This window comes from Paramormyrops kingsleyae, chromosome 6 (genome assembly GCF_048594095.1).
Source record: "Paramormyrops kingsleyae isolate MSU_618 chromosome 6, PKINGS_0.4, whole genome shotgun sequence".
NCBI classification, from domain to species: domain Eukaryota; kingdom Metazoa; phylum Chordata; class Actinopteri; order Osteoglossiformes; family Mormyridae; genus Paramormyrops; species Paramormyrops kingsleyae.
Window position 1 is genome coordinate 14,530,531 of NC_132802.1, and position 26,539 is coordinate 14,557,069.

A 26,539-nucleotide genomic window follows, 5' to 3' on the forward strand; every position below is an offset into this window, starting at 1 on the left:
GCTGCAATTAACGTAATTAAACATATTTTGACTACTCCAAAATCAAGGATGATCATAATAATAATAAAATAAATGTTGCATGGCCGCCCAGCACGCTATTCCTTTAAGGTGCAGCATTGCATTCTGGGAATGACAGTCTCTGCCCGTCACGCGCCGCCACATAGATCGCTTTTTCTGTTCCGTGGTCGAGTGTCAGCTGGATTGCGGAGTTGGTGGTTGCTACTGGCGTGTGGCGGATAATTTTTTCCAGTCACGATTGCCCCTCTAAGATGCTAAACCCTCCATTCTTTGAACTTTTAAAATATTTATAATATTTTAAGTGCACTGGCGTCTGCGCGTGCACGCGTCATCCGAGGAAGCTCTCCACTCGGAGTACGATACAAGCCTGTGGCGAGTGGATTAATTTTGCCCACCGAGACTGTCGTTAGCCAGTTTTGTTTGCCGGACACTGCCGGGTTAGCCAGCTTTCCGTGGGCTCAGCTGCTCCCTCCGGGATGCAGCGTGGGCTTTGTGGCGGACCTCGCTGATAGCAGGAGGCCGGCTTTTTGCGAACTGTGTTGGCCGGCTGTTTATTGAGCCCTGCCGAAAGGGGATTTTCGGGGATTTTAGCGCTCTGAGGAGACAGCGACATTTGTATTTTTTTAATCATATGCGAACTTTCCCCAGTTCTTTGTAGCACCACCGAGGATATTCAATAACGTTGGGATCCGGCCTTGCAGACGAGAAAGTGTCGATATACGGTCCTAAAGTAACGCAGGCAAATGCGCTGCCCTAGCTGGTTAGGTGATGGTCACCTATTGCAGCTAGCGGGTGGGTTTTCCGACGGGTTTGGGTTTATTTTACTTAATGATGAAGCAGGATCAATAGAGCAAATGAAGCATTACTGATCTGACGAGCGGAGGTCGATGCAACTTTTCGCCAAAGTTATTTACTAGTTGCCTCAGCGTTCGCTTCGCCATGAGTTTTCTGGACGACGTCTGGGGGTACTTTCCCCTGGAGGATGTGCAGTGGCTATTCCTGATCACGCTGTTCATCACGTCGGTTGTCACCGTTCTTGTGTACCTGGTGCAGTACTTTTACGGGGATCCGGGGCTAAGGAGGTCCGGGGTAGCGGCGGCGGACTCTGGCGAAGCTGGTGCACTGCTGAACTGGGCGCTGTCATTGAAAAGCTGGAGGTGTCAGTGGAGGAGAGCCTGGGTGAAAGCCCTTAACGACGAGGCCAAGAAATCCGGGGTAATTCGCTGTTGAAATCGAGTTATTTATTTAAACGTCGTGTCCTCAGAGTGCACTCTTACCGTATTATTGGGTCTGGTTAACCACATGCCCAGCATTTTTGTAAGTAAATCTGTAGTCTACTTTAAATGTACGATTTTTTGATTTCTTAGTTGTGCAGCATATAAATGAGAAGCTGTCTGAAAAAGACTGCAGTTCGTTAAATCAACTCCAGAGCATGCTAACGTAAGGTGCCCTGCAGGTCTGCATCATATTTAATGTTGACAGGCGTAAGTTTGTGGTAGGAATATTTGAAATATATGCATTATTTTCTTACTTCCTATAATGAAAATAAGGTGTCTGTGATGAACCCTAACCCTAGATAGGCAGCATCTTTATATAACTCTGGGTCATGCCCCTGTCACAGGTGGCTTCCATTTAGTCGTTTGTTCACCTCATTAATTATTACATTTTGATCTCTTTGTAATAGAGCCCCATGCTTCTCAGTTTTGAAGAGGATGGTCAGCAGTCTTCAGAGCTTGAGGTCACCCATGTATCCAGCTTCAGGACGTCTGAGGAGTGTAAGGTAAGCCTCTGCAGCATTTCGAATGGGCCAGGGAAAAAAATAGTGTTTTTTTTTTTTTATTATTATGATGCCAGATGAGTTGCTTGAACGCTGTCAGACTGAAGATCATTTAGAATTGATGCCAATGTTGCCAATTGATTATTGTGCCCCCTTGTCACTGAAAAACAGCCTTTAATATAGAAGAATTTAGCATGTCTCAGAAAAGGCATGTGTTTATGAAATTGTGTGAAGGCCAAGAGCTCGTTCAGGCATATGAAAATGCATGTGACTTATCTCATGTGCATCACAAGGCATACGAACTTTGGCCTTCGGCCACCTGCGTTCAGATTTTTATGTAAGATCTTACTCTGTTCCTGTGGCACCCGTGTTTCTTTGCCTAACTGGCATGCTTCTGATTTTGAGCAGAAGCCAGCTGATTGGGGGCAGGACAAATTTTTTTTATAGCTCCTCCACTGGCTGACTGTTGAGATTTTCCAGCAGAGTGCTCCTGTAGGACTTGTTTTTTTTTTTTTTGATGGGTTTTGAGTGGGAGGAGATCGATCTGTTATGGGTGCAATTTTTGGCCATCTGCGGGAGCTGCTACCTTAATCTGTTTTTTCCCTTTATGGGCAGATTGGGTTCACACTGTTTCTGAATGTAAGTGCTCAGTTAGAGGTTATTCCTGCCCGGCTTGTGAGCTGAATTATCCTGTAAGGAGATTACACATCAGCTCTGGGATCCGGCATGCATCAGCAAACATAGGCTAAAGTACTGATGACAGGGGCGTGTTGCAAATGACCACCCGTCTTCAGATGAATAATCCCCTGCACTCTGCTGTCAGCCTGGTTGTTCGGGTGCCACAGGCTGCGAGGTCTCAAGCTCGAAGGCCATAAATTGAGCTGAGGACCGTCCCGTGACTTTGCTTTTCGGGGTACTGCTTAAAGCCCCTACCTGACATAGTGCTTGTCTCTCCCTTATGCAGAGTGTACGCTGCCAGGTGACGGGCAGTAAGCTGGAGTTCTCACTCTCTGTGTTGTCACAGATTGCAGCCGCAGCCCCCTTGCGGTACGCCGTTACAGTCTCTCCCCTCCAGCTGCAGGTAACTTTCCCTTTGTCGTCCTCGCTCTCTCCACACACCTGACTTAGGGTGCCTTGATTGGTCTTGATGTCACTTCCTCTTCCCCCTATCTTCTTTTCTCATTGGCCCTCAAACTTTACTCCCCGGTAAGGAGCAAGTTCTGATATTGTCCTGGTTTCTCCAAACCATAAAACATTGTATCTGTACTTTGACTGATCCAAGGCAGCCCTTCTCAGACGTCAAAATTGTTGCATTGAGTGCTGACTCAGTTTAAAGCCCAGAAGCCATTTGGGGCACTAACATTTGTGGTGGGACAGTTGTTCCACAGACCTGAAAGAACCACCTTTTTTCTTTCTTTTTTTATTGCCATGTAATTGTGAAGTTAAAGTCATGATGTAGTTATAAGTTATATGTTATATATAATAAGTTATAAGGCAACATGGAGGCGGGGCTCAAACTTAATAGTACTTGATTTAGTGATTTAGTAGAGTAGTTCAGAGTCTTTTTCATCATGAGTCCACTGCTGTTCTGAGAAACGGATAAAACGTAGAGTTTGTGAGCGCTGCTGTGATGGACTGTGTTTTATTTACATCCCTTAACTGCATCATGCTTAAGTGAAGTACTCCAGGAAGTCATCCCGGTCCGGGGGGAGCTACTCTTGTGTGGGAACTGTGTACTCCTGACAGAATTAGAAATGTTCCCTCTCTAATCTTTTGTTGATCTGTAAGTAAAGTCAATGACTCCACAGTCAATTAAGGAATTTAAATGTCAAGAAAATGAGCAAATACGATGGTCTTCCTTTAGCCTGTGTTTCTCTGACTGGCTGGATTGCTACACTGCCTAAGTCCAGTTGGTTCTCTGTATGGTTGGTTCTCCCTAGGGATGGCATGTAGGGGGGGGGGGTTGTTGTACTATGGTCGAGGATCATATCCACAGACGGGAAGGAGCCAAAACACACTGTCCCTCAGCTCTGTCCACTGACCGACAAAGTGGACAGCGTTGCCAAGCGGTTTCCTCTTTGTATATTTAAAGCAGCCAGGTGCGTGAAAATGGCAGAGCTGAACCGTTACCACGGGCTGGCTTAATCGAATTAAGGATATTTTTAACTGCATAAGGTGCTTCATGCTTAACTGTGAAGATGATCTGCTTTTCCTGTGAAAGCAGTCACTCGAGGACACATCATAATTTTGTACTTTGTTTGCGTTGAGCCCTCCCCCTCCCACCCCCTTTTGTGCCCTCTTCCATATGGAAAATGTATTGTGGGGCATTTTTGTGGGCCAGGCACTGGAAAAGGCACTGGTAAAAGTGTGTGTGTGTGTGCGTGCGAGCGGGTTTACCTATCCTTATGGGGACATAATGTGCAAATTGATGATAAATATCTGTTTTTTTCCCTTATGGGGACCGGTTTCCTGGTCCCAATAAGGGAAAACTCTAAAAATCAGTGACTGCTATGAAAAAACTAAAAATGCAAAAACTCTTGTATTTTGTTAGGTTGCTTATGGTTATGGTTAGGGCAGGGTAGGGGTTAAGGTTGTCATAGTTAGCGTTAGCATTTTTCCCATTGAAATGAATGAGCGGTCCCCATAAGGATATGTTTACCCTACATGTGTGTGTGTGTGTGTGTGTGTGTGTGTGTGTGCGTGTGTGTGCGTGTGTGTGCGTGTGTGTGCGTGTGTGTGTGTGCGTGTGTGTGTGTGTGTGCGCGCACACACGCATGCATGTTTGTATTTTGCTTTTATATTTTATACATTATACGTTTTTTTGGTACCCACAAAGATAACATCAGCTTCATAAAAATCTGGGAATGCAATCAAAAAACTAAAATGGTTAAAAGTCTTTTATTTAGATGTATTATTGTTTGGGTACTTTTGCTTAGGGTTAGGGCTGGGTAGAGGATAAGACTGTCATAGTTGGAATCAAGGTTATGATCAGAAATTAATGTAGAGTCCCCATAAAGATATGAATACATGGACTGTGTGTGTGTGCACACATGCACGTGCATCTGCATGCATGTGTGGATTCCTGTTTGCACCATTGTAATTTTGGCTGCACCACTCAGTCAGACGTTATCTGCATACTTTAGAGAATTTTACTTTCAGTTCATTGTAACCCCTCATTGTACTCTCACACTTTGTATTTGTGATTCAAATATTGGTATTGAAATTATTTTCAGAAAATATACAGGCCATTCACTTGGGATGTAATTGTGTGCTTTGAAGGTAATTTTTCAGGGGAAGTTTAGTATATATTTATGCTCCTTGAGGAGTACAATCCATGGATTGTTTGACAGGGAATCATTCTTGCATGTGTGTTAGACACTGGCACTAAATGTCTTTGACTGAGGGTCTTGTGCATATTTATAATGAACTGCGAGGGTAACTTCTGTCATTACTGGATTCATATGTGATATAAGTAGAGAACATGAGTAAATTGTGTGTTGGTACTGATTACATGGTGGCTGTGAGTTTTTTTTTTTCTATGTGACTTGTGCCACTTCCTCGCAGCTGGATTTGCAGATGCGTGAAACTGCAGGGGAAGTCCAGGTTTCCTGGGTGTTGTCCAGTGTGGACTCGTGGGACTTGCGGCTAACGCCCAGCTATTCGCAGGTGGGTTGCCGCACAGTTGCCTCTGAGCTGCTAAACAGGGCTGGTCATGTTATACTAACATATACAAATTTTGTTAAACAGAGAAATGACAAATTCTACAGATATATTGTTTAACATATCAGTATCGGATGATGCTTGTTAAAAGGCTTTGGTCAGTGGGCTGAGCCTGTGTGCCTGTAATTTAGACGGTCGCTGGTTCAAACCCAGCCCCAGCACGTCTATGGGTCCTTGAACAAGGCCCTTAACTCCCAGCTCCCTGGGAGCCGCTATGGGTGGCTGCCCTTCGTGAGCAACTTACTCTACAGAAAAAAAAGAAAGAAAAAAAGAGCAAGTTGAGAGAGGCGTAAAGACAATTTTCCCATGGAGATCAATAAAGTATATTATTATGATTATTATTATTATTATTAATTGTATTGCTGGTTAATGTTTAGATTTTAGTATTCAAAGTTAGCAGCACCAGAGTTAAAGACATAGCTACTAAAATAATGGAGATGGTTGGATTGTATGATTGACGATTTAGTCTAGGATGCTCTGAGCAGCGTGACCGTAAACCCTGTTGGAGAGCTGAGGAAGGCACTGTATGTTACTGTACATTCTGCAGTGTAACATTATGCATGTGTGTTTGTGTCTGTGTCTCACAGGGTTACACTGCGGCCCCCAGCTCTGCAGAGGTCCGAGACAGAGTGAGGCACGTTCTCTGTGAAGCCCAGCCATTCGTGCTGTTGACCAGCCAGCCCACCCAGGGGGTGGAGCTTAAGGTATACCCCTCAGCCACAGAGAACTCATGCAAGACATGTTCCCATACCATGCGTTCATGGGACATGTATAGGCAACTGCACAGTCCAAAACTATGTATGCCTGAAAACTGATTTATATTTCAGTTTGTTACTGCCTGAAGTGTATAGAATATGATCTGGGGGTCCTGATTCTCTTTTGTTGGTGTTTTATGGTGCAGACTGTAAATGCTGGAATGCAGCATGCAGTACCTTACAAATGACATTGAAATGCCTTGCATATGCTGTGTGTATATGACGCGGGTGTTATGAAGATTGGCTGTGAAATCTGCCCTGTGTTGGTATCCCCAGGAAGCACACAACAAATCCCTTCAGGTGGCCCTGCCCCCCAAGCCCCCGCGGGCACACGACTGGAAGCTCCTGGTGAAGAACATCCGGATGGATCTGGATGGGGAGGACAGCGGCGCTGCAGGTTGGTGTCGTGGGGAGGTGGGCTTTTGGCGTGCTGAGTTCACTTCTGTGACCGCTGTGTATAAAAGCTTAAAACTAGCACAAACTTGAAGGAGATGTGACGTGTCTAAAAAGCTTTCTGTCATGCAGTCAGTATGTCAGGTGTTGGTCCATAATTCCTGCGCCTTCCCTACCCGTGCAGTTCTTTGTGGAAGCTTCGTTGTTCAGCTCTATCTGACACTCCAGTTCCTCTTAGTCCTCCATCTTGTCCCGCTTTGTTCAAAATAAACCACAAGACCTCTGATAAATCACACGGCGCATTGGACTCTCCCACCCAACCTCTTGGTGAAATGTGCTGTAGGATGGAAGCCAATAAATTCTCTGCAAAATGACCCTGCTAAGATCTGCTGATATTAATTCACACACTCTGAGAGGCGTGTGCCTGCTTGTAGACGCTGGTGCCAGCATTGCCCCCCCCCCCCCCCCCCCGTCACCCACCTCTCCATTCCCCTGTCTGATTTACTTTTAGGCAGCGCAGACTTATACTGTCTTCTTCGACTCGACGACCCTCCCCAGAGGTTCACCAGTGCCGTGTCGCGCAACACCTCCAGCCCCTCCTGGGAGCAGCCTTTCATCTTGTGAGTGCGTCATGTTGACACTCAGACCAAAAAAAATTAATTACCCCAGGAAATGGCCACCGCACTACTGCCTTACTGCCTTACTGGCTCCAAGTCACGTAGCAGACTCATCTCCATTACACTCTGATTTCAGTGAGCTGAGTGGGCGATCTAAAGAGCTGAACCTTCAAGTCCTGGATGATGGCAAGCCACTGGAGAGTGAGTTCATGGCTGATGCTATGATAAGTGTTGGCAGGTTTTTCTTCTCATCAAAGACAGCATGAGTTTTGTGGGTATATTTTACAAAACTTGTAAATTGCAAATGCAAATTTACGTAATTTATTTTTCTGTTTATGAATGTCGTAGGTTCATTGGTGGGCGAGGTTTTGGTGCCCTTTAATCTCGTGAAGAAGCATCCTGCCGGACTGCAGACATTTGCACTTAAGGCTAAAGATAAAGTAGTCGGGTCACTTTCTACTGAGGTAAACACTGGAGTTTCCCCTTACTGGGTTTAATGGGATGTCCTCCCTGTAATATACAGCTCTTTCAGCCAGTTAGCCTGTGGAGCCTTACGCCAGTCAGCCAAGTCTTTGGCTGTAGTCCCTTTAGGTTAACGTTCTCGTGTGTGGGGTGTGGATTAGTGAGGCTTTGTGCTGCATCCCCCACAGTTCACCTACCTCGAGCCCAGTGAGGTGCGCTCCTGGCAGACGCCCACCCCTGCCCCTGCTAAGAAGGTGGAGATGGACCGTACGGTGATGCCCTGTGGCACCGTCGTCACCACTGTCACCGCGGTGAAGAGCAAGCCGGGAAGGGCCCTTTCATTCGGGGCCAGATCAGGTGCGAGCTTGGCCAGCCAATTAAAGGTTAAAGGTTAAAGGTACTCCAGAAGGCTTCTGACAGGTCATAGTGGAGTTTGTCTGACTCGTATGAATTACTCAACCTTTCATGACAATGTTTGCAGTACTCGGAACACTATAATTTCTTTACTTATTTCTTTTTTCCTGAAGTTTTTTTTTTAAACCAAAATTAAATTATAGCTTTAATACAGAAATGGATCAGTGCACGTTTGTGATGGGTTGAATATGGGATCAATGCTCCTGCTTCAGTGTCCCCATGTGTTGATGGATATGACTGTCTTTTGCTCCAGAATCCCCCTTGAAGGCCCCACAAAAGCTGCCTGAGAGACTGACCCCAGAGAAATCTGCTGGGGCAGCCACTGTCAGCAAGGCCCTGTCCTCCTCCGATACAGGTGTGTGTGGGAGAGGGGGGTGAAACCCGTCTGCATCGGTATCGATTGTGGACACTGTGTTGGGTGTCTGCATTTAGGAGGGTGTTTCATAAGGCTGAGCAGACGATAGCTGAAGCGGCTGAGGGTTTTACACTGTTGATCTCACCTTTGGACTCTTGAGCAAGACACTTAACAGCAACTGCTCCAAAAAAGCACAATACTAAATATGTAAATGGGAGATAATATAATATAATATAATAATAATAATAATAATAATAATTAATAATAATTCACCATAAAAATTCATAATAATAAAAATTCACTATAACCGAAAAGCTGGATGCCATGTCCGTCCATCAGAGCTCATGATGCTGAACGGGACGGACCCTGTGGCTGAGGCAGCCATCCGGCAGCTCCACAAGTCGGCCAAGCAAAAGCTGAAGTCTCCAGTCAAAAAAAGCACCATCATCATTTCGGGAGTGGCAAAGGTATCCCATCTGGGTTTTTTGTTTGTGTCGGATCTGTAAGTCACGTGAGACAGAGCACAGCTCTATTCCCCATCCTTCCCCCCACACGCGCACACTCTTTTTGTTTTACATCTCCCCCCCCCCCCATAGACCCCTCTATCTCAGGATGACGAGATGACACTGATGGCAGGCTATGCAGCCGCGATGGATGCATCCATGACAGAGACCCCGCTCAGCGCGTCCACATCGGTGGCCTCTGTGCAGGACTCCACCGTGCGGGATTCCACTGCACGAAAGCCGTCTGACCCTAGGGAGGGTCCCAGTGGCATAGAGCCCTCAGCAGACTGGGACGACCAGCCTGTCCCAGACCCTGATACAGATAAGAAGTCCGCTCTGTCCCTCTGCATATCCGAGACAGATTCCAAAAAGAGAAAAGGTAAGCTGGTGCTTCAGAGACGTTGGAAACAACCCCAAAGCCATTTCTTCTAACAGCTGTAGGAGGCTACTTCTGTTATTGGTGTAGGATTTTTACACATGGTCCATGGGAAAAATGAGCTGTAATGTTTTCTGTGGTCCAAATTAGTGCAAACGTGTTCATGCTCATAGAAATCCTACGGAAACCACTCCAAGGAATGGCTGCAACCCCCATCCCCAACTTGACCTCGCAGTTTTCAAATGCTGAAGGGCTTAATAGTCTAATATTTTAAGACCAAGTACTTATTAGGCCTTAAGTACTAGTGGCTCTTGAGCTTGTCCTATGTGAGAATGTTTCCTGTGCAAAGCCATTGAGTGACACCAAAGTACAAGTACAGGTCATATTCTAGTTTGTAGAAGTGAAGAGCAGTAAATGTACCACACATAACCCTACTTTCTGGCTGTTCATATTTTAATGTATTGGGTTGAGGTCTTTTTCATTTGTCTTATTTTTTATGATTATTCTTCATTCCATTTCTCCCCATTTATTTTTTCCTATTTTGCCATCTTAAGAGGAAACCAGTGCTAACCAGAAATTATTACCTGCAGAGTAAGTTACCTGTTGAACAGCCTCTGATATCCAGTAGTGTTTAGTATTGTATGCCCTCAGCCATTAGGCTCTGCTTAGCTTCAGGTAATCGCTTGCATCTCTTGTTGGTATTCTGTAATGTGTCCTTAATGGCCAACATCTTTCAGAATGCATGTTTTAGATTTCTGGATATGCTTGTATACACAATGCTAAATTTCAACAGAGCCGTGGTATTAAATTGAGGGGAGGAAAAGCTCTTGGTGGCTGCAGTGGCTGAAAGCCTTTAAATTGCCCGCTTTGATGTTCAAACCCCAAAATGGCATATGGTTTTCAAGCAGCGTTTCTTCATCAGTCCATATGTTTTTCATCCATCTTAAAACTTTGTCACTGCTTTATATTACAAACCATGCCAATTTGTCTTGACTACATGTTTGATCCGATAGTCAGTGACCGACACAGATCCCTTCCTCTGGGATGATTGAAAAGTGTTTTTATATATATATATTTATTTATTTATTCATTCTTTTAAGGGTAACTTTGACTGAATGTACCAAAAAGCTTTAATTCACTGCCATAGTCCCCTGTAATCTGTAGCTAATGCAGAGTTTGAATTTGTATGTCTGACATCCCCTCTCTCCAACATCCTGTACACCTCAGGCAGCTTCTTGCACAAGAGTGCCAAGCTCTTCTTTCGGCGCCGGCACCAGCGCAAGGATCCGGGGATGAGCCAGTCTCACAACGACCTGGTGTACCTGGACCCACCCGCCGCGACAGACAAGGAGCGCCGGACGGCCACCTTCAGCCGCCTAGTCAACAGGAAGCAGCTGCCAAAGAACAAGACGGCAGCTAATGGGTCGGCGGGGGAGCCGCACGAGTGACTGCATCGCCCCCTAGAGGAGGGGCCCTGGAGCACGGCCAGAGTGTTTCCTCATTGTGCACTGTGACTGGAAACACATTCTTGTTCCATTGAAACGTCTCAAGGAAATGATGTTCCGTGCTAATCTGAGCAGATTCCTGATGATGGATTACAGACAATTACACCACCTTATGAATGAACGATTGCAGTAGATGTACTGTTTTGATTTACTAAATCCTGTTGTATGTACTGGCCATGTCGTACCTCTTCTTGGTCATTAACCCCATTAATTCAGATTTGAAGCTGTGGGTTGAGAAGAGGGCGGCAGTATTGGCACAATTTGCACATTTGATGGGATCATGCTCTTCTCAGCTTTATAAAAGCCTGCTTTAAATGCAGTTGAGTGCAATGTGTGCTCCAGTAGACGTTTGTCTCCTGTCTACAGGCTATACAGCATATTGTCCCACTGAAATGCTGTTTCCCAGTCGCAAAAAGCTGAGTGGTAATTTTGAAAAGCCATTCCCTCCTCAGTTACTGTCTAGTTTGATTGCTTGGTTCAGCCTAACTCTCCCTACTGTGAAAATTGCTTTCCAGTGTGACAGCTAGATTACATGCATAAATCCAGCAACTTGAGGTATGAGAGGCAAAACTCTCAGCACAAAAAGTTCTAAATCCATTGTTTCATTATCGCTGTGGTGGTCTTGGCTTCATTTCCTTACCCGCTTTTCTGAAGGTGTTCACTTTAAATGTGATCACGTGAAGGTCGACGGACACTAATGACTACTCCAGCTTGTTTTAAAACTGCGTGCGCAAACTTTTAAAATGAATGAAAAGCTTTAAACTGTATGAAACAAGGATGGTTTTCCTGGTGCCTGAGACCCGGGCTGTGGTTTTCATTTGGGTGAGTGAGTATAAGCAATGACCCTGACTGTCCTAGACTATTTTCCTGAACGAGGCTGGCTGTGTTTTTATTTTTTAAAACGTAACTGCTCAGCACTATATTGTGAAAGCACTAGGATGGGCTCAACTTGAAAGCTTGAGAGTCCACATTCTGTTTACCATGCACTGGGACAGACCGATTGATACTGATGATGCCGATCTGCAGCGACTAACGGGATAGGCCGGCCTCCCTTTTTACTCTTAGCAGGCGAGCGTTTGCATTGGCTGGAGGCTGCACACTGCAGTTCTAAGTGAAATATGCCTGCCACTTGTTTTCACTAGAGGTGAATATGGATCAAATGGCGAAGCTGGGAGTTGCCATGTTAATCCAGAACCTGAACATGTCCATGTGGAAACAGGGGCTTCACGTATTTGTCAAGGGCTGTAAGTGTTGCAGTGCCTTTAAACCCAGTAGGAACAGGAGGAGAAAAACATGCCCTTTTATGCATTTCCACTGCCCAGATGTATCTCAGTAGCTTGGTTATAAACTCTGTATTTGGTTTTTATTTTTATTTTTGTAATGGTGGACTGAATATTGACTCACTGTTTTGCGAGGCTCATAGCCATCTCTCTCAGCTCATTTGTAAACTTAAACCAAAAATAATGAGGACTGAGGTATTAAAGAAATGAGCATCTTACAGACTCTGACCCTAACAGTTGTACCAGGAAAACCTATACAGATGGCCTGTAAATATTGAATTGCTTAATGACATTTCATATTTGCATCAAGTTCCAATCATAGTAAGGACCTTTAGATTGTTGGTCGGTGCGATTAAAGGATTAAAACATATCAGGACTCTAATTTCAAGCAATAAATATTTACTGAATAACCATTATGCTGTGTTGTCTTTTTTTCCCCTCAGGTAATAAAAACCTTCGGTCACTAACAGCAATTATTTTACCTGGGGGTATATTAATTAATCTTAAAGGAGATTGCCATTGTTGGTTTATGTTAAAGTATTAGGAAAGTATTCTTAAGAAAATATAAAGGCAATTGTCACTCATCAAGACACCCCTTTCCTCTTCAATGTTTCTAAATCTTACACAGGAGTGAACAACCTCCTGTGGCCTGTACTACGAAGCGGGGTTACTGGCTTATCGGGGTAACTTGACGGATTTAAGGTAGTTTGGGCAAAATGTAAGTGAGTGAATATTTAGTCCATTTAAACTGTGGTACCTTAAATCTGACAAGTTACCCCGATAAACCAGTAACCCTGCTTCGTAGTACAGGCCACTGGTGTTACTTCTGCTCCAACTTACACTTGTCCCTGCATGTTCATTCGAAGCTCAGTCTTGCTGTTGTCAGTTGTATGTTTGCAATGTGCTATTTGCCCCACTTCTACATTTCTCTGGATAAAATCGTCTGCTAAATGTGTGAAAGGTAAATGTTTTTTTCTATGAATTTTTACTTGGTCAACACTGGAAATAACAGGAATTTTTAAGGATGTGTGAAGAAATGTGCATGTAACGTGGTGGTACCAAACATGGTTACTACTTATGTCATTTAATTAAATATTGTTTGTTGGAAATGTGTTTTATTTTCAGTTGTTTTGGTACCCTTTCCTGTCCCCGGGCCTTTGTTCGTCGATCGTACTTTCATGAAATGTGCGATACCGAAGAACTACAGCTCCCAAAATGCCTTGACACATCTTATTTCCGGTCCTGCGCGGTTTCTGGAGCGGATTGGAACCCGGAGTCAGGATTCAATAAATGTGTGGCCGTTTTGAAAAAAGGTAACGTTGGTTTTATTACCGCGTGTCTTTTTCGTGTGCAGCATTTCACTGGTTTTGTCGAAGGTACAGTATCACAGTGTCTGCTGCCCTACGAAGCCGCAAACCCGGCCAGTTTTGTAATTTGTGACATTAAAACGTTCTGGCTCCAGATGCGATATTCGTTTCCATTCCATCCGCCATGCCGATTGTTCTTTGTTACATTTGCATTACTAAAAGACACCGAGTGGGCTGAGATCGGAGTTAAAACCCGGCTAGAGTTAGGAATCTGATGAAATCCCGGATCTCGTCTCGACCGGATCCTGTTTTTTGTGTACACACTGTGCAGTTTAGTCACGTTTTGTAAACACGACGTGCCTTTTGTTCACTCACTTGGCGATGCGCAGCCAGCTGCGTGATGCTGATTCTTGTGTTTGTCGGTGCACGTAGCAGGCCACTGACATGCCCAAGTTAGTCGACGCGTCCCTCTTGACACTCTACCATTTAGATCGAGTCATCCGTATGCTGAATTGTATAGTAGTGCAACTCATGAAAAGACAAAATAATTTCTTTACGTCCATAACGAATAAATATACTATATAGTAACAAAGTATGAAATAAGGGCCTTCTTGCAAGTCTTTTGCATCTGGCACAAAGGTGTCAATTATGTTGAATAAATAATAAAAAGTTTTTTATGTATATATACATGTAATGTACGTGTTAGTAGCAGTTCTATTTTATGCGGCTTCATAAACTAATCAGTGTGCACTGAAATAGCCTAACCGCACTTTAATAAGTCGGCTTTTCTGTATTTGGAATAACATTTTTTTTGTATTCCAATTTCAGATTGAAAGTATGGCTGAGGGGACACCAGTTGAGTTTATCTGTGAGTATAATGAATGTCTTCATGCATTGTTTCTTTACGTGTCACAAAAGAATTTCAGCTGTTAAGTCGGCATTTTTCTACCACTGTAGCCTAAATTGTAGGCTGATTTGTTTCCTTTAGTCATTAAAATGGTTGATAGGAAAATATATAACATTTATTGTATAGTGTGTTTTTGTTTGTGTGTGTGTGTGTGTGTGTGTGTGTGTGTGTGTGTGTGTGTGTGTGTGAGAGAGAGGAGGGGGGGTTGTATTTACCACATTATGGGGACATTTTTGAGGTTCCCAAATATTCCTCGGTTTTATAAAAGTCCATAAATGCAAACAGAACATTAAAAAAGCCAAAAGTCTTTAGTAATTAGTTTGGTTACTTATGACTAAGGTTAGGGCTGGGTAGGGGTTAAGGTTGTCATAGTTAAGATTAGGGTTATGCTCATAGAAATGAATGGAGAGCCCCTGCAATGATAAGAATATATTAACTGTGTGTGTGTGTGTGTGTGTGTGTGTGTGTGTGTTAGGGTGCGAGGACTGCGGTCAGTACCACGACTCTGAGTGTCCGGAGCTGGGTCCTGTGGTGACGGTGGAGGACTCGTTCGTCTTGAGTCGAGCTCGGTGAGTGTATGGCTTTCAGGATAAGCTGTTTTGCCAAAAGGTTGTGTGCACAGCCGTGAGCACACGTATTCTTTTGGTGCATGTGGTCTGTTTGTTTACAAGAGTAAGCATGGTGTGCGAGTTCAGGCATTCAGTTTACTGCATTTCAGTGGGAATATTTAGATGCCCTTTCTGATAAGGTGTTATTTTGACATGGTCTTCGTCATAATTTACATTTATTTTATTTAGTGGGCACTTTTGTCCCAGGCAACGTACAAGTGAGGAAAACAGCATATTACAAATATACGGCTGTCACAGAGTCGACTAGGAATAAGTGCAGCTAGGCTGAGCTTCCAGTGAATGCTCAGGAACAAGTGTATACAGCATAGGAGCAAGAGCTACACGCCATCTTCCAAACAAAGCAAGAGCCCATTATTCAAATCATAGGCAATTATACAAATCAGAAGACAGCACAACATTAAGTCATATTAAGCAGGAGTGTATTACAGAGTATATTAAGGAATGTATAGGGATACGTGGGTTAAGATGGCTGTTTTGCCCTTTTCTGTTGCAGCCTGCGTTTAATTTCTTTCCTGCTGTGTAAATCTGGTCCTCCTTCTGTCCCAGCAGCCTCCTCTCTCCTTCCCTTCCTCCCGCATTAACACTTATGCTTCTTTCTATGTCTTAGAGCTATAGGGTACCCGTGAGCATACTGTAATAATGCCACACCGTTATAGGTTAGTCCATTGTTGTTGGCTTGGCGCAGTGCCACCATTACATTCTATTTCAGTGTCCCACTTCCAGGTGATACAAATGTGTCATTATTGAATCAACAATCCTGGTCATTTCTGACTGTCTTGTATTCAGTATTTGTACGTGCACATGGGCTTTAGTTTTCTGCAATGATTTTTTTTTTCTTCTTGTAGTTAAATCGATAATGACTTGAGTATGTAATGTCTTTGTGTTTTCTGTGGGTTCATTGAGCTCAAAATGCCACCTGAAACCATTTACCAGTTACCAGCTTTCTTTTTCTTACTGTATCTCAAGTGCCATGGTATTACACTCTGGAGTGTCTTCATTTAAGAGTCACAATGTTAACCTTTCCCGGTGTATGTTGTCCTGTTCAATCCGTGGCCCAGATCCTCTCTGCCGGATAGTCTGGAAATCCGAAAGGTGGGTGAAGCAGAAGAGGGGGTATTCGTGCTGCGCCATTTGGTGAAGAGGACGCGGTTTGGTCCCTTTGAGGCCAGGCGTGTAGCCCAGCTGAGCAAAGAAGGCCAGTTTCCTTTGAAGGTATGTTCCTGCCAACCCCTAAGCATGGAACCAAACTCTGGGGCACAGCTTTGGGCTTCATATAGAGCCTCATCAGAACATTCACCTCATTCTGATCACTTCCATCTGCATCTTCAGCCCATCTGCCTTCTAAAACAGCAGAAGACCTCTTATTGTTTAGTCACTTTGCACCATTGTACCAGTCCTTTTGGAAGTTCCTTCATCATGATATTAGTGGTAGTGACAAAGACTAAACAGTTTCCAAGACTGTTAATGTATTAGTGAGCTTTGTACAAGAGGATACTCATGACACCTAAGTTGCTCTGGACAAATTTTTGCTAAACAAATGTAAATGTAATGCTTGGGGTTCTCAGAGGTCCACACCGCAAAACAATAATTGAAGGCCCTACTTGTTGTAAATACTGGTGCAGGAAATTGCCGTTTGACTCTTTTCTCTGGCTCTCACTGGCTGTGCTCCCTGCAGATGTTCATGAAGGATGGGTCCGTGGTCTGCTTTGACACCACCAATGAGGACGATTGCAACTGGATGATGCTGGTGCGACCGGCCACAGATCACACACATCAGAACCTGACAGCCTATCAGCAGGAGGATGAGGTTTACTTCAACACCTCCCAGGTATCGGATGGCGCCTCCTTCACAGAGCGGTATCCGGAATGCTAATTTTCTCTTAGCAGTAATGGTTCTCCTTTCCGCAGGACCTGCTGCCTGGATCTGAGCTGCGAGTCTGGTATGGGGCCTTCTATGCCAAAAAGATGGAGAGGCCACTGCTTAAGCCACTGGTTGCTCCACCTCCATCAGGTATGAATGTCCATAGAAGTGAATCCGTTAGCATGTTAGCCACCACGGCCACTTTTTGCCGATGCATCGTGAGTCTCTTATCTACCAGACATAGATATGGCACACTCCAAGCTGGTTGTTGCAGATGGGATGTTGGGGACAAACCGGGCAGTGGTGCCCTCTGGAGGGAATGATGGAGGTGAGAAGAGGAGCTTTTCTATAGCTACCAGTGCTGCAGCCATTGAGTTTGAGTTGAACGCAGGGGTCTCATCACGGGAACACTTGCTTTTGTTATATTGTGTTCCTTTGGGCGGGACACTATGTGTGATCTTTGTACTTCCTGGTGCATTTTGGCTGCCTTATCATTAACTCATGGTTGTTAGTTAATTAACAAGAGTTGAAAACCATGAACATACCACGTCCTGGTAGGATCAGGCTTGAGGACCACTGGAATGATACAAATCAGTCACCTGTCTGTGTTCGTCCCTGATGAACTCGCCCACGTGCAGTGAGGTTAGGTGGTATTTACACTGTTGTGTCTTCAGGTGTCCAGGGACTGGACTGCAACCAGTGGGTGTGTAAAGTCTGCCCAGCTGTGTTCGTAGAACCTCAGCTTCTGACAGGTGACTCGTCTCTCCTTGCTGCACTCGCCTAAGGCTACCAAAGATATCATACATCGTTAGTCAGTTCCACGGAGGGGGGGGGGGGGCGTCTGGCTCAGTGGGATCAGACACTGTGCCTGTGATCAGGAGGTCACCAGTTCAAACCCTGAGGACGGCTCAGCAACGTCACTGTTGGGCCCCTGAGCAAGGCCCCTAACCCTCAGTTGCTGTTGGGCCCCTGAGCAAGGCCCCTAACCCTCAGTTGCTCCAGGGACCGTCTGACCCAGCTTTCTCAAAAATAAATGTACATCACTTTGGATAAAAGTCCCTGCTAAATAAATAAATGTAATGTTTCCTAGAGCAATTGTGCAGCTGTGCCTGCTGTAATGACCGTTATGCACCATCATCTCATATTGCTCTGTGCTGTTCAGCGATCATTCACTTTTCCAGTCCCTGAGTTTGTAGCTCTCTCTCTCTCTCTCTCTCAGACCACCTGCTGAGCCACTTGCAGGAGGTGAAGAGCATAGTGCCACCTGTCACTGACCCTGTCGGCGAGGTGAAGATGGTGTTTCCGGAGAGCGCCCTCAATACTGACACCGCCGCGGCCCCGCTGGAACACAAGAAAAAAACGGCTCGCGTCAGAAAGGTCAAAGGTCACAAAGTGCCACCCACCCCAGCAGCCGCAGCTGAGAGCTTTGTAAGCAAAGGTTGGTGAACCAGGATATCGATTCGTGCGGTTGTTCATCAAACGTGTTGAGCAGTTGTGTGTCATTGTTTTGGCATTGTTATAACAGCAGTGTTTCCTCCGGGTACTCCGGTTTCCCCCCACAGTCCAAAGACATGCTGAGGCTAATTGGTGTTACTAAATTGCCCGTAGGTGTGCATGTGTGAGTGAATGGTGTGTGAGTGTGCCCTGCGATGGGCTGGCCCCCTGTCCAGGGTTGTTCCCTGCCTCGTGCCCATTGCTTCCGGGATAGGCTCCGGACCCCCCGCGACCCAGTAGGATAAGCGGGTTGGAAAATGGATGGATGGATGGATAACAGCAGTGGGGATTTAGCAAGGGACCCCCAAGGGTTGGGTGTGATCAGGTGAATCTGCATGCATGGTGTGTGAGTGCATGGCTTGCAGTGTATTGGCATCCCATCCAGGGTTACCTCTGACTTATGCCCCAGACTTACCATGATCTCATGCATCCCATTCAGTGTGTCCTCTGCTTCCAAGGTCAGCGGGACTGAAGTGAATTAGTGGCTGTTGGGGTAGCGTGTCGCTTAGTGTGTTTGAGGTCTGTGCCAGTGTCTATGTCCGTACTGGTCTGTGTCCATAAAGTCCTGGATTCAAATGCCGTGACCAGTAGAGGATTCGTAGCACCTTTGGACCCTTTGGTTAAAGCCATTAACCTCAGCCGCTTCAGGAATGTCGGATGCTGTCTGCCCCCAAACTTGCCTGATTTAGTCTGCTAATTAACTTCAAAAATATGGATTGGTGAATTATTGAATATAATGTCTGTCCGCTCTGCAAAAGTCCAGATGATCTCCAGCTGTCCGTGAACTCCAGCTTGTGTGTCTTTCTGCGTAGATGGTGACCCCATGGTTCCCATGGAGCATGTCCTCAGCACCATGCCTCCAGACATTGGCCTGTCACTGCTCACTGGCCCCGACCTCATGATTGGCCTGGACGGCGTGCCAGTGAAGGTGCATAGGCCCACCCGCAGTGTGCCGCACCCTGGGAAGTAAGGGTGACCGTCGACCCCTTGGCAGTTCCTGCCAACTGCACGCAGATTCCAGACAGGCGGACTTTTCTCTTTTGGCTCATTCTTATCCCCTTGTAGGGCGGGGATCCGGAAGCGCTTCATGCGGCAGGGTGGAGATCACAAACGGGTCTATCAGTGCAGCCTCTGCAACAAGGTCTTCCAGAACAGCAGTAACCTGAACCGCCACGTTCGGTCCCACGGTACTGCAATCCTGTTCCCCATCTGCTTTCAGACATCACTTGTGAAAGATCAGGTTTTCTGCTGATTCATAGATGTAGATTGCAAATGTTAATTTCTCAAAACATCGCACTTATTGACGTGTTTCCCCTGATGGCTCTTTTAATACCTGCTGTTTCAGGCGACAAACTTTTCAAGTGCGACGAATGTGATAAGATGTTCAGTCGGAAAGAGAGTCTGAAGCAGCACATCTCATACAAACACAGCAAGAATGAGGTAAAGGCTCCAGTACCTCTGACTTTGCTTTGAGATGTCTCATAAGGTCTGGCTTGGAGAAGAGGACACCTCACAGGACTATCTGGCATGTCAGAGTTGGGTGTTGATAGTCTCTTATGTTCCATCTCTGTTCTTCTCAGTCTGACATGGAGTACAGATACAAATGCGGCACATGTGAGAAGTCTTTCCGTGTGGAGAACGCCTTGATGTTCCACAACTGCAGAACCGGTGGGAGTTCTTTCTTACCGATTTTAAAAAATGTTTTTTTTTAATATTTGTGTCAGATTACTATTTCCTGTCATCACAAACTATTCGGGATGCTATTATCGACAGTGTTCTTTTTCTCTCTCTCCCTGCCCCCCAGATGACAAAACCTTCCAGTGTGAGATATGTTCCCGATTCTTCTCCACCAACAGCAACCTGTCCAAGCACAAGAAGAAACATGGTGAGAAGCTGTATGCCTGCGAGATCTGCAACAAGATGTTCTACAGGAAGGACGTCAAACAGGACCACCAGAAGAGACACATCGTGGGTGAGTTCGGCGATGCCAGGGCTGACTTTCTTATTGGGGGTGTCGAGGTAGCCCTAATGATCCCGGCCCGTGGCTACAGGGCCGAAGCACATGAAGAAAGAGGAGATGGAGACTAATGGAGAAGAAGGAACAAAGTACAGGAAAGAGCCTTCGGCCTGTCCGATCTGCGAGAAAGTGAGTCAACAAACCAAGTAAACCAATTACATCACTGTGGGCCTTTTGAAGTAGCGATGAAAGGTTGGTCTCACGGGATGAGGCTCTGAACCTTGATATTGTGCGTTGTGTCCAGGTGTTCTCTTGCAGGAGTAACATGAACAAGCACCTGTTAACCCACGGAGACAAGAAGTACACCTGTGAGATTTGTGGGCGCAAGTTTTTCCGAGTGGATGTCCTGAGAGATCATATTCACGTTCACTTCAAGGTGTGACACGCAGATTGTCAGTTGTCTACATATTGATTTCTGTGAACCTCTGAGATGTGGGAACTTGTTACCATATCTCACTTTGATTAACTAACTAAATTACCTCCCACAGAGATGCAGCTAACTAATTAGTATGCCACCTGTAGAAATCACTGGAGCTTAGTAGTAGGGATGTCTGACTTTGCCTCATGTTACCTAAAGGAGATTCCCCTTTACATTTTGACGTCCCCTTTCTGTCAAACCTTTTCAGGACATTGCACTTATGGACGAGCAGGAGAGGGAGGATTTCATCAGGAAAATTGGAATCTCTGTGGATGACAGCGATGTCAATTCCGGCGAAGACGACGCCGATAATGATCCGGAGAACCACAAGTACAGCTGCAAGAAGTGTCAGGTGACCTGCCATGAAGTACCTTCAGACTGATGCTACTATGCCATATTGAAAGTGTGCCTTTAACAGCATCTGGGCAGGGTAGAGGATTGCTGCTCTCAGGCTGGAGTCTGTTACCTCTAGTGAGGATTCAGATGTGTGTGTTTTGTGCCAGGTGACCTTTGCCAAAGGCAGAGAGTACCTGAAGCATATCATGGAGGTGCACAAAGAACGCGGCTACAGCTGTGTCATCTGCAACCGGCGATTTGCCCTCAAGGCGACCTATAATGCTCACCTTGTCATCCACCGCGAGCAGCTTCCTGACCCAGAAGTTCAGAGGTATGTCATGAGGGATGGAGCTTAGCTCGGGGTGATGGGGCATGTTGTGACAGAGCCTAGGGTGATCAGGAGGGAATGCCCCAGGTGGGAGGGAGTTGGGGTATGGTAAAAATGTACTAAAAAGGATATATTTTTTTTTATGAAAAACAGGTCTCAGTGTCTCCAGGTTATTTCTGTCATGTAAACATGTACCCCTTTGTGTGTGTGTTTGTTTTTTCTGAAGGTACATCCACCCCTGTGAAATGTGTGGTCGGATCTTCAACAGCTTCGGGAACCTCGAAAGGCACAAGATCATCCATACAGGTGATCCGCAGTTCCGTGCGGAACTCGTAACGATGGTTTTATTAACGCGGCTGAGGGCAAGAAAGAAACAAATGAACGCCACAGCTTTAAGATTTTCACAGTGTGTGTCACATGTGCATGCTGACTGAAATCAGAGTCATCGGGTGTAACTTCATCCCTTGTCATACCAGGTGTGAAGAGCCACAGCTGTGATCAGTGTGGAAAGTCCTTTGCCAGGAAGGACATGCTGAAGGAGCACCTGAGGGTCCATGACAATGTGCGGGACTTCCTGTGTGCCGAATGCGGGAAAGGTGAGTTTCTCACGCTCTCCTGACCTCATCGCTGACCTGGTCATCCCGACGCCAACTCATTGGAGAGGACGCTCTTTAAGGTGTCGTCAAGAAGGTTGATGGACTGATTCTTCTGTGCCCCCAGGAATGAAGACCAAACACGCATTGAGGCACCACATGAAGCTACACAAGGGAATTAAGGAATATGAGTGCAAGGAGTGCCATCGCAAGTTCGCCCAGAAGGTCAACATGCTGAAACACTACAAGAGACACACCGGTGCGTCTCCACGAGTTTTCGGAGGGGGGGAGGCTCTCATCCACTGTGAGATGCGTTTGTGGGACATGGATGAATGACGAGTACCCGCAGGACGGCATCATATCACTACCTGCATGCTCCGTAGCCTGAGGGTGGAGTGAGGAATGTGAGCCTTAGACTTGTTGACTGTGGTCTTCCATAGTTCCATAGTTCAAGAAAACATGTCGTTTTTAAAGGAATAGATCAGATAGCTGCTCCTTCCCCTAGGTGTTATAGATGAATGCTTCTTCTCCTATAACATCATAGGGTCCACAGCATATCATATACCTGTTATCAGCCCCTACCCTCAGAACCCGTAAATTGTCATGAGGCTGGTTGTTTTTGCATTCGCCACTTTCTTGTGACCTGAGACCCCCGCTTGAGTCCCTGACATTCAATATTCCCTCAGGAATTAAGGACTTTATGTGCGAACTGTGCGGGAAGACATTCAGCGAGAGGAACACCATGGAAACGCACAAACTGGTTCACACGGGTGCGTCTCCCACCGGGTCCACCGAAAATCGTAACTGTTGGTGGTGTCAGGTATTAAGAATGGTGTTTTCGAGTCCCACGGTCACGAGGTCTTCCACTTCTGCACACAGTGGGCAAGACGTGGTCCTGCTCAGTGTGTGATAAGAAGTACGTGACGGAGTATATGCTGCAGAAGCACGTGCAGCTGACGCATGAGAAGGTGGAGGCCCAAAGCTGTCATCTGTGTGGGACCAAGGTGTCCACCAAGGCGTCCATGAACCGCCACATGCGTCGAAAGCATCCCGAGGTAAGCTGCTGTTGCCTACTGCATTTCAAGAAAGTCATTGTCCAATTTGCTGGTCAACGAAGGTCTCATCTTCATGTTCCCTTTCACTCGAGGTGGTGACCGTGAGAGTGGATGACTTCGATGATCTCCAAGAAACCACAACCGTCGACGCTTCCACCATCAGCATCGTTCAGGTCTGTAGTGGCGTTGGCGTCCTTGGTATCATGGTGAGGTGTCAGTGTGGGACTAACCCGTGGGTTTTATTTTTCCCCCATCATCCTCCTCCATCACAGCCCCCTCTGTCTCTGGACAAGGAGCCGCTGACGTCCGAGAAGCCCCCCCGGCGGTGCAAGCCACCTAAGAAGAAACCGAAGCAGGTGGAAGAGGAGGAGCTTTCGGACTCTGATGACTACGGTGACTTTGCTGACAAGGACACGGATTTTACAGGGGCCGTGGGCGACGAGACGAGCTCTGCAGTGGAGAGCATTCAGCAGGTGTGTCCGTGTGTGTCGTCTGGAGTAGCCGTGATCCAGTCAGACGCTTGTAGTTTAATCAGACTTCAACGTAAGGCTGGGAGGCAATGTGTGGCTCAGAAGGTCTGGCTCTAACTATGGGCAGAATGGGCAGTCGCCTAAGGTCCCCAAATCACTTGCCTTCGCGCAATTGGGCAAATAAATAATGATGAATAAATTAATGTAAATTTGTGCATTGCGGATCCTCGTAGGCGTACAGTAACCCAATGGGCGGTGGCCTCGTTGTGTCCGACAGGTGGTGGTTCTGGCGGATCCCACCGCAACGGCCTCGCCCTCTCCGTCCAGCTCCGTGGGGCTGAGCAACATCACCGTGACCCCCATTAGCACCCCCACGGCGGCCCAGTTCACCAGCCTGCAGCCCGTGGCCGTGGGTCACATGGGCTCCAGCGACCGGCCGCTGACACTGGACAGCTCCATCCTCACGGTCACCTTCGACGCAGTCGGTGGCCCCACCGTGCTGCACAATCGGCCGGCGGAGCTCCCCTCAGAGGCAGGCGCAGCGCCCTCGTCAGTTGCACACTTCATCAACCTGACCACCTTCGTCAACCCCATTGCCCACCCCCTGGAGCCGGCAGCGCTGTCCTGGCGACCCGTGGAGGCCCCGGACGGGAGCCCCCATGCTTCTGTGGCCGAAGAAGCTCAACCGGAGGCCCAGGAGACACAGGTGGAACCCTCCGCCCCCCCGCAGGCCCAGCCGGCAGCCGAGCCCCCCGAGCCAGTCCAAGCTCCGGCACCGGCTCAGCAGCCCCCCCAGCAGATGTACAGCTACTAGAGGCCTTGTGACTCCTAGCCTGATAACCCTCATCCTGGCTTAAGTCTGTCAACATAACTAGAAGCGTCTATAAGGCGACAGTCCATTGTGAAATCTGAATAAAGTGCATCGGCGTTGCCAAACTCGGCCCGTAGGGAAACTCTCACCCCCCTGAACGTCGTAGGCGACGGCAGATGTGGGTTCGCTCCAAAGCAATCTCCCATTTGCCCTACCTCTGCCCTGCCCACCTCCTCACCACACAGCTGCAGCAACGGGACATTTATGACGAGCCCAACACTCAGTACTGATCTCAAGCATTTCTCTACACTATAAATCAAGTTCCAATTTTTTATTTGCTGCACATACCCAAACATACACTACATGTATGTTGCCAGGTGCTTTTATACAACTTATTCATGGACTGTGCTCAAAAGGAAACATAATACAAAGAAAGAATATAAAAAAATATTTTAATAAAAAATAACTGATGAATGCTCAAGGGTTCAGTGCAAAAGCACAGTCAGGTCAGAGAAGGTAGGACGGCTCGGAAAGGCCAGCGGCTTTTACCTGTATAATGTCCTTAATTTCAGTCTAAGTATATGCACTCCTTGTGAATTATAAATCATTATCATGATGCTAGATCTGTGTATCGAAGTTCCCAGGCATGAAAATATGAGAATTTGCCCTTGCATATTCCCTGCAAAAGATGCAGCTTTTCATTTAAGGGCTGCATATCCACAAAACAAGGATTTTATTGTAATTGGAGAAGCATCACACAGAATGTACTTACTGGAGATTAATTCTGTTGGTAAACAGTGTAAAAGCTTTATAAAGAGCCAAACGATAATGAGGCCAAGATTTTTGACTTAATCAGACAAAAATGTTTTATGATGACTAAATCTGGGTGAAAGTTGAAATACTAGCTTTTGAAATGAATTTTCCTTATAGAACTTATGTTTAACTTTGGTTCTGTTTCAAACTTTAGTATGTAAAACAGTGGAAGAAATGAAAAACAAATCCAGATATGATTGCAGAAAGTATTACATGAGTCAATATAATGAACTTTGTGAATATGTTTTTCAGATTTGGCCAATAAACCTGAAATGATCATTTACTAAGTTTCATTCTGAGTGATTTCACAATTGGGCCCTTAACCCGAATTGCTCCAAGGACTGTCTGACCCTGCTTTCTGAATTGTACATTGCCTGCTAAATAAATACATGTAGACGTATTAAGCCTACAGTCCAGGCTAGGATTCAGAAATCCTCTGGGTAGGATGCTGTCTCCACTGTGAGCCATCTTCCGGTCGAGGGGCAGCGGCCTCCCAGGGCTGCATTTGCAAACCGTAAGCATCACAGGCTCCTAGGTCTAGAAATGCCTCCTTTTCCTGGGTTTCGAAGGATCCATTAGGTTGACGTATCCCAAGATTCAGTGTGCAGGCTTTCGAAGGACGCAGCCTACAATGGCTACATAGACTGTGTCCTTTGAAGGAATCAGCCCCTGAATTGAAACATAGCTATCTCTATATGCAGTTAGCTGTCTTCTGGTTCCATCATCAGTGTGGGCCATCTTCTGCCACTGGCTGTGTCTGAGTTCAGGGGCTGCATCCTTCAAAGGATGCTGCCTACGTAGCCTTTGTAAGGCTGCATCATTCGAAGTTTCGCACATGACAGCCCCTGACACGTTCAGTCTTCAAATGCAGCCCCTGTATTCGGACATAGCCGTAATCAGGATTCCCTACTGTTTTTGTCAGTTGAGCTGTCATATAAAACAGGACTGACTTTGTTATAGGATTCAACCTTGGCAACAGATAAGAATTTGTACAAAACTCATTTGTGATGGTATGCGGATCCTGTTCAGCCACTGGATTGTAGCCTGTGACACTCTGCATTTGGAAAAAATATCTCTACACTTAGAGGGAACTCCGGTTCACTGGGGACAAAGAATTTTCATACAGTTTGTGTTCTTTTGCAAAGCCATATCAGGGGATCTTTATCTGACTTGTCCTTCAGTAGAGATAGCTTCTGGGAGTCTCACATCAAGTTCCATGATTGTCTCCTCATATGTATTATTCTGTGAAGAGCTTGGTGTCTGACGTGAATTACACACTCTTTGGATCCAGAATGCATCGTTCGGTAAACTTCAGATCACCAGTT

General features: G+C 46.1%; 2 protein-coding genes across 6 annotated transcripts; both read left to right on the top strand.

Moving 5' to 3' along the window:
- Positions 1–118: 118 nt before the first annotated feature.
- On the top strand, positions 119–12,588 carry c2cd2 (C2 calcium dependent domain containing 2). The gene is made up of 14 exons (XM_023833095.2): positions 119–1,233; positions 1,703–1,798; positions 2,760–2,876; positions 5,360–5,461; positions 6,103–6,219; positions 6,547–6,667; positions 7,175–7,283; positions 7,417–7,481; positions 7,629–7,744; positions 7,931–8,099; positions 8,410–8,511; positions 8,851–8,978; positions 9,108–9,393; positions 10,618–12,588. Exons 1-14 carry the CDS (start codon positions 958–960, stop codon positions 10,836–10,838), a joined length of 2,025 nt encoding a protein of 674 aa, XP_023688863.2. The 5' UTR covers positions 119–957; the 3' UTR covers positions 10,839–12,588.
- A 459-nt stretch (positions 12,589–13,047) lies between these two features.
- prdm15 (PR domain containing 15) lies at positions 13,048–25,497 on the top strand. 5 transcript variants are annotated; one of them, XM_023833178.2, is made up of 27 exons: positions 13,048–13,136; positions 13,301–13,488; positions 14,311–14,350; positions 14,865–14,958; positions 16,077–16,230; positions 16,694–16,846; positions 16,927–17,029; positions 17,118–17,207; positions 17,554–17,631; positions 18,099–18,317; positions 19,186–19,339; positions 19,439–19,560; positions 19,719–19,813; positions 19,954–20,041; positions 20,178–20,345; positions 20,425–20,519; positions 20,635–20,766; positions 21,017–21,160; positions 21,312–21,475; positions 21,699–21,778; positions 21,949–22,068; positions 22,193–22,324; positions 22,752–22,835; positions 22,945–23,120; positions 23,213–23,293; positions 23,393–23,593; positions 23,868–25,497. In XM_023833178.2, exons 3-27 carry the CDS (start codon positions 14,320–14,322, stop codon positions 24,402–24,404), a joined length of 3,495 nt encoding a protein of 1,164 aa, XP_023688946.1. In that variant the 5' UTR covers positions 13,048–13,136; positions 13,301–13,488; positions 14,311–14,319; the 3' UTR covers positions 24,405–25,497. The 5 variants fall into 5 exon arrangements, with proteins under 5 accessions (XP_023688946.1, XP_023688950.1, XP_023688951.1 ...); XM_023833182.2 differs by having other exon boundaries at positions 17,154–17,207; XM_023833183.2 differs by lacking the exon at positions 17,118–17,207.
- Positions 25,498–26,539: the final 1,042 nt, after the last annotated feature.

What these genes read in the sequence shown, in the direction of transcription:
- prdm15 (XM_023833178.2), top strand. Translation starts at nt 14,320, where the DNA reads ATGGCTGAGGGGACACCAGTTGAGTTTATCT. An exon ending in AGAACCTCAGCTTCTGACAG is followed by an intron (nt 17,632 to 18,098) that starts GTGACTCGTCTC and finishes TCTCTCTCTCAG; the next exon opens with ACCACCTGCTGAGCCACTTG. An exon ending in CCTGTCCGATCTGCGAGAAA is followed by an intron (nt 20,520 to 20,634) that starts GTGAGTCAACAA and finishes CGTTGTGTCCAG; the next exon opens with GTGTTCTCTTGCAGGAGTAA.
- c2cd2 (XM_023833095.2), top strand. Translation starts at nt 958, where the DNA reads ATGAGTTTTCTGGACGACGTCTGGGGGTACTTTCCCCTGGAGGATGTG. An exon ending in TCTCTCCCCTCCAGCTGCAG is followed by an intron (nt 2,877 to 5,359) that starts GTAACTTTCCCT and finishes ACTTCCTCGCAG; the next exon opens with CTGGATTTGCAGATGCGTGA. An exon ending in TTCATTCGGGGCCAGATCAG is followed by an intron (nt 8,100 to 8,409) that starts GTGCGAGCTTGG and finishes CTTTTGCTCCAG; the next exon opens with AATCCCCCTTGAAGGCCCCA.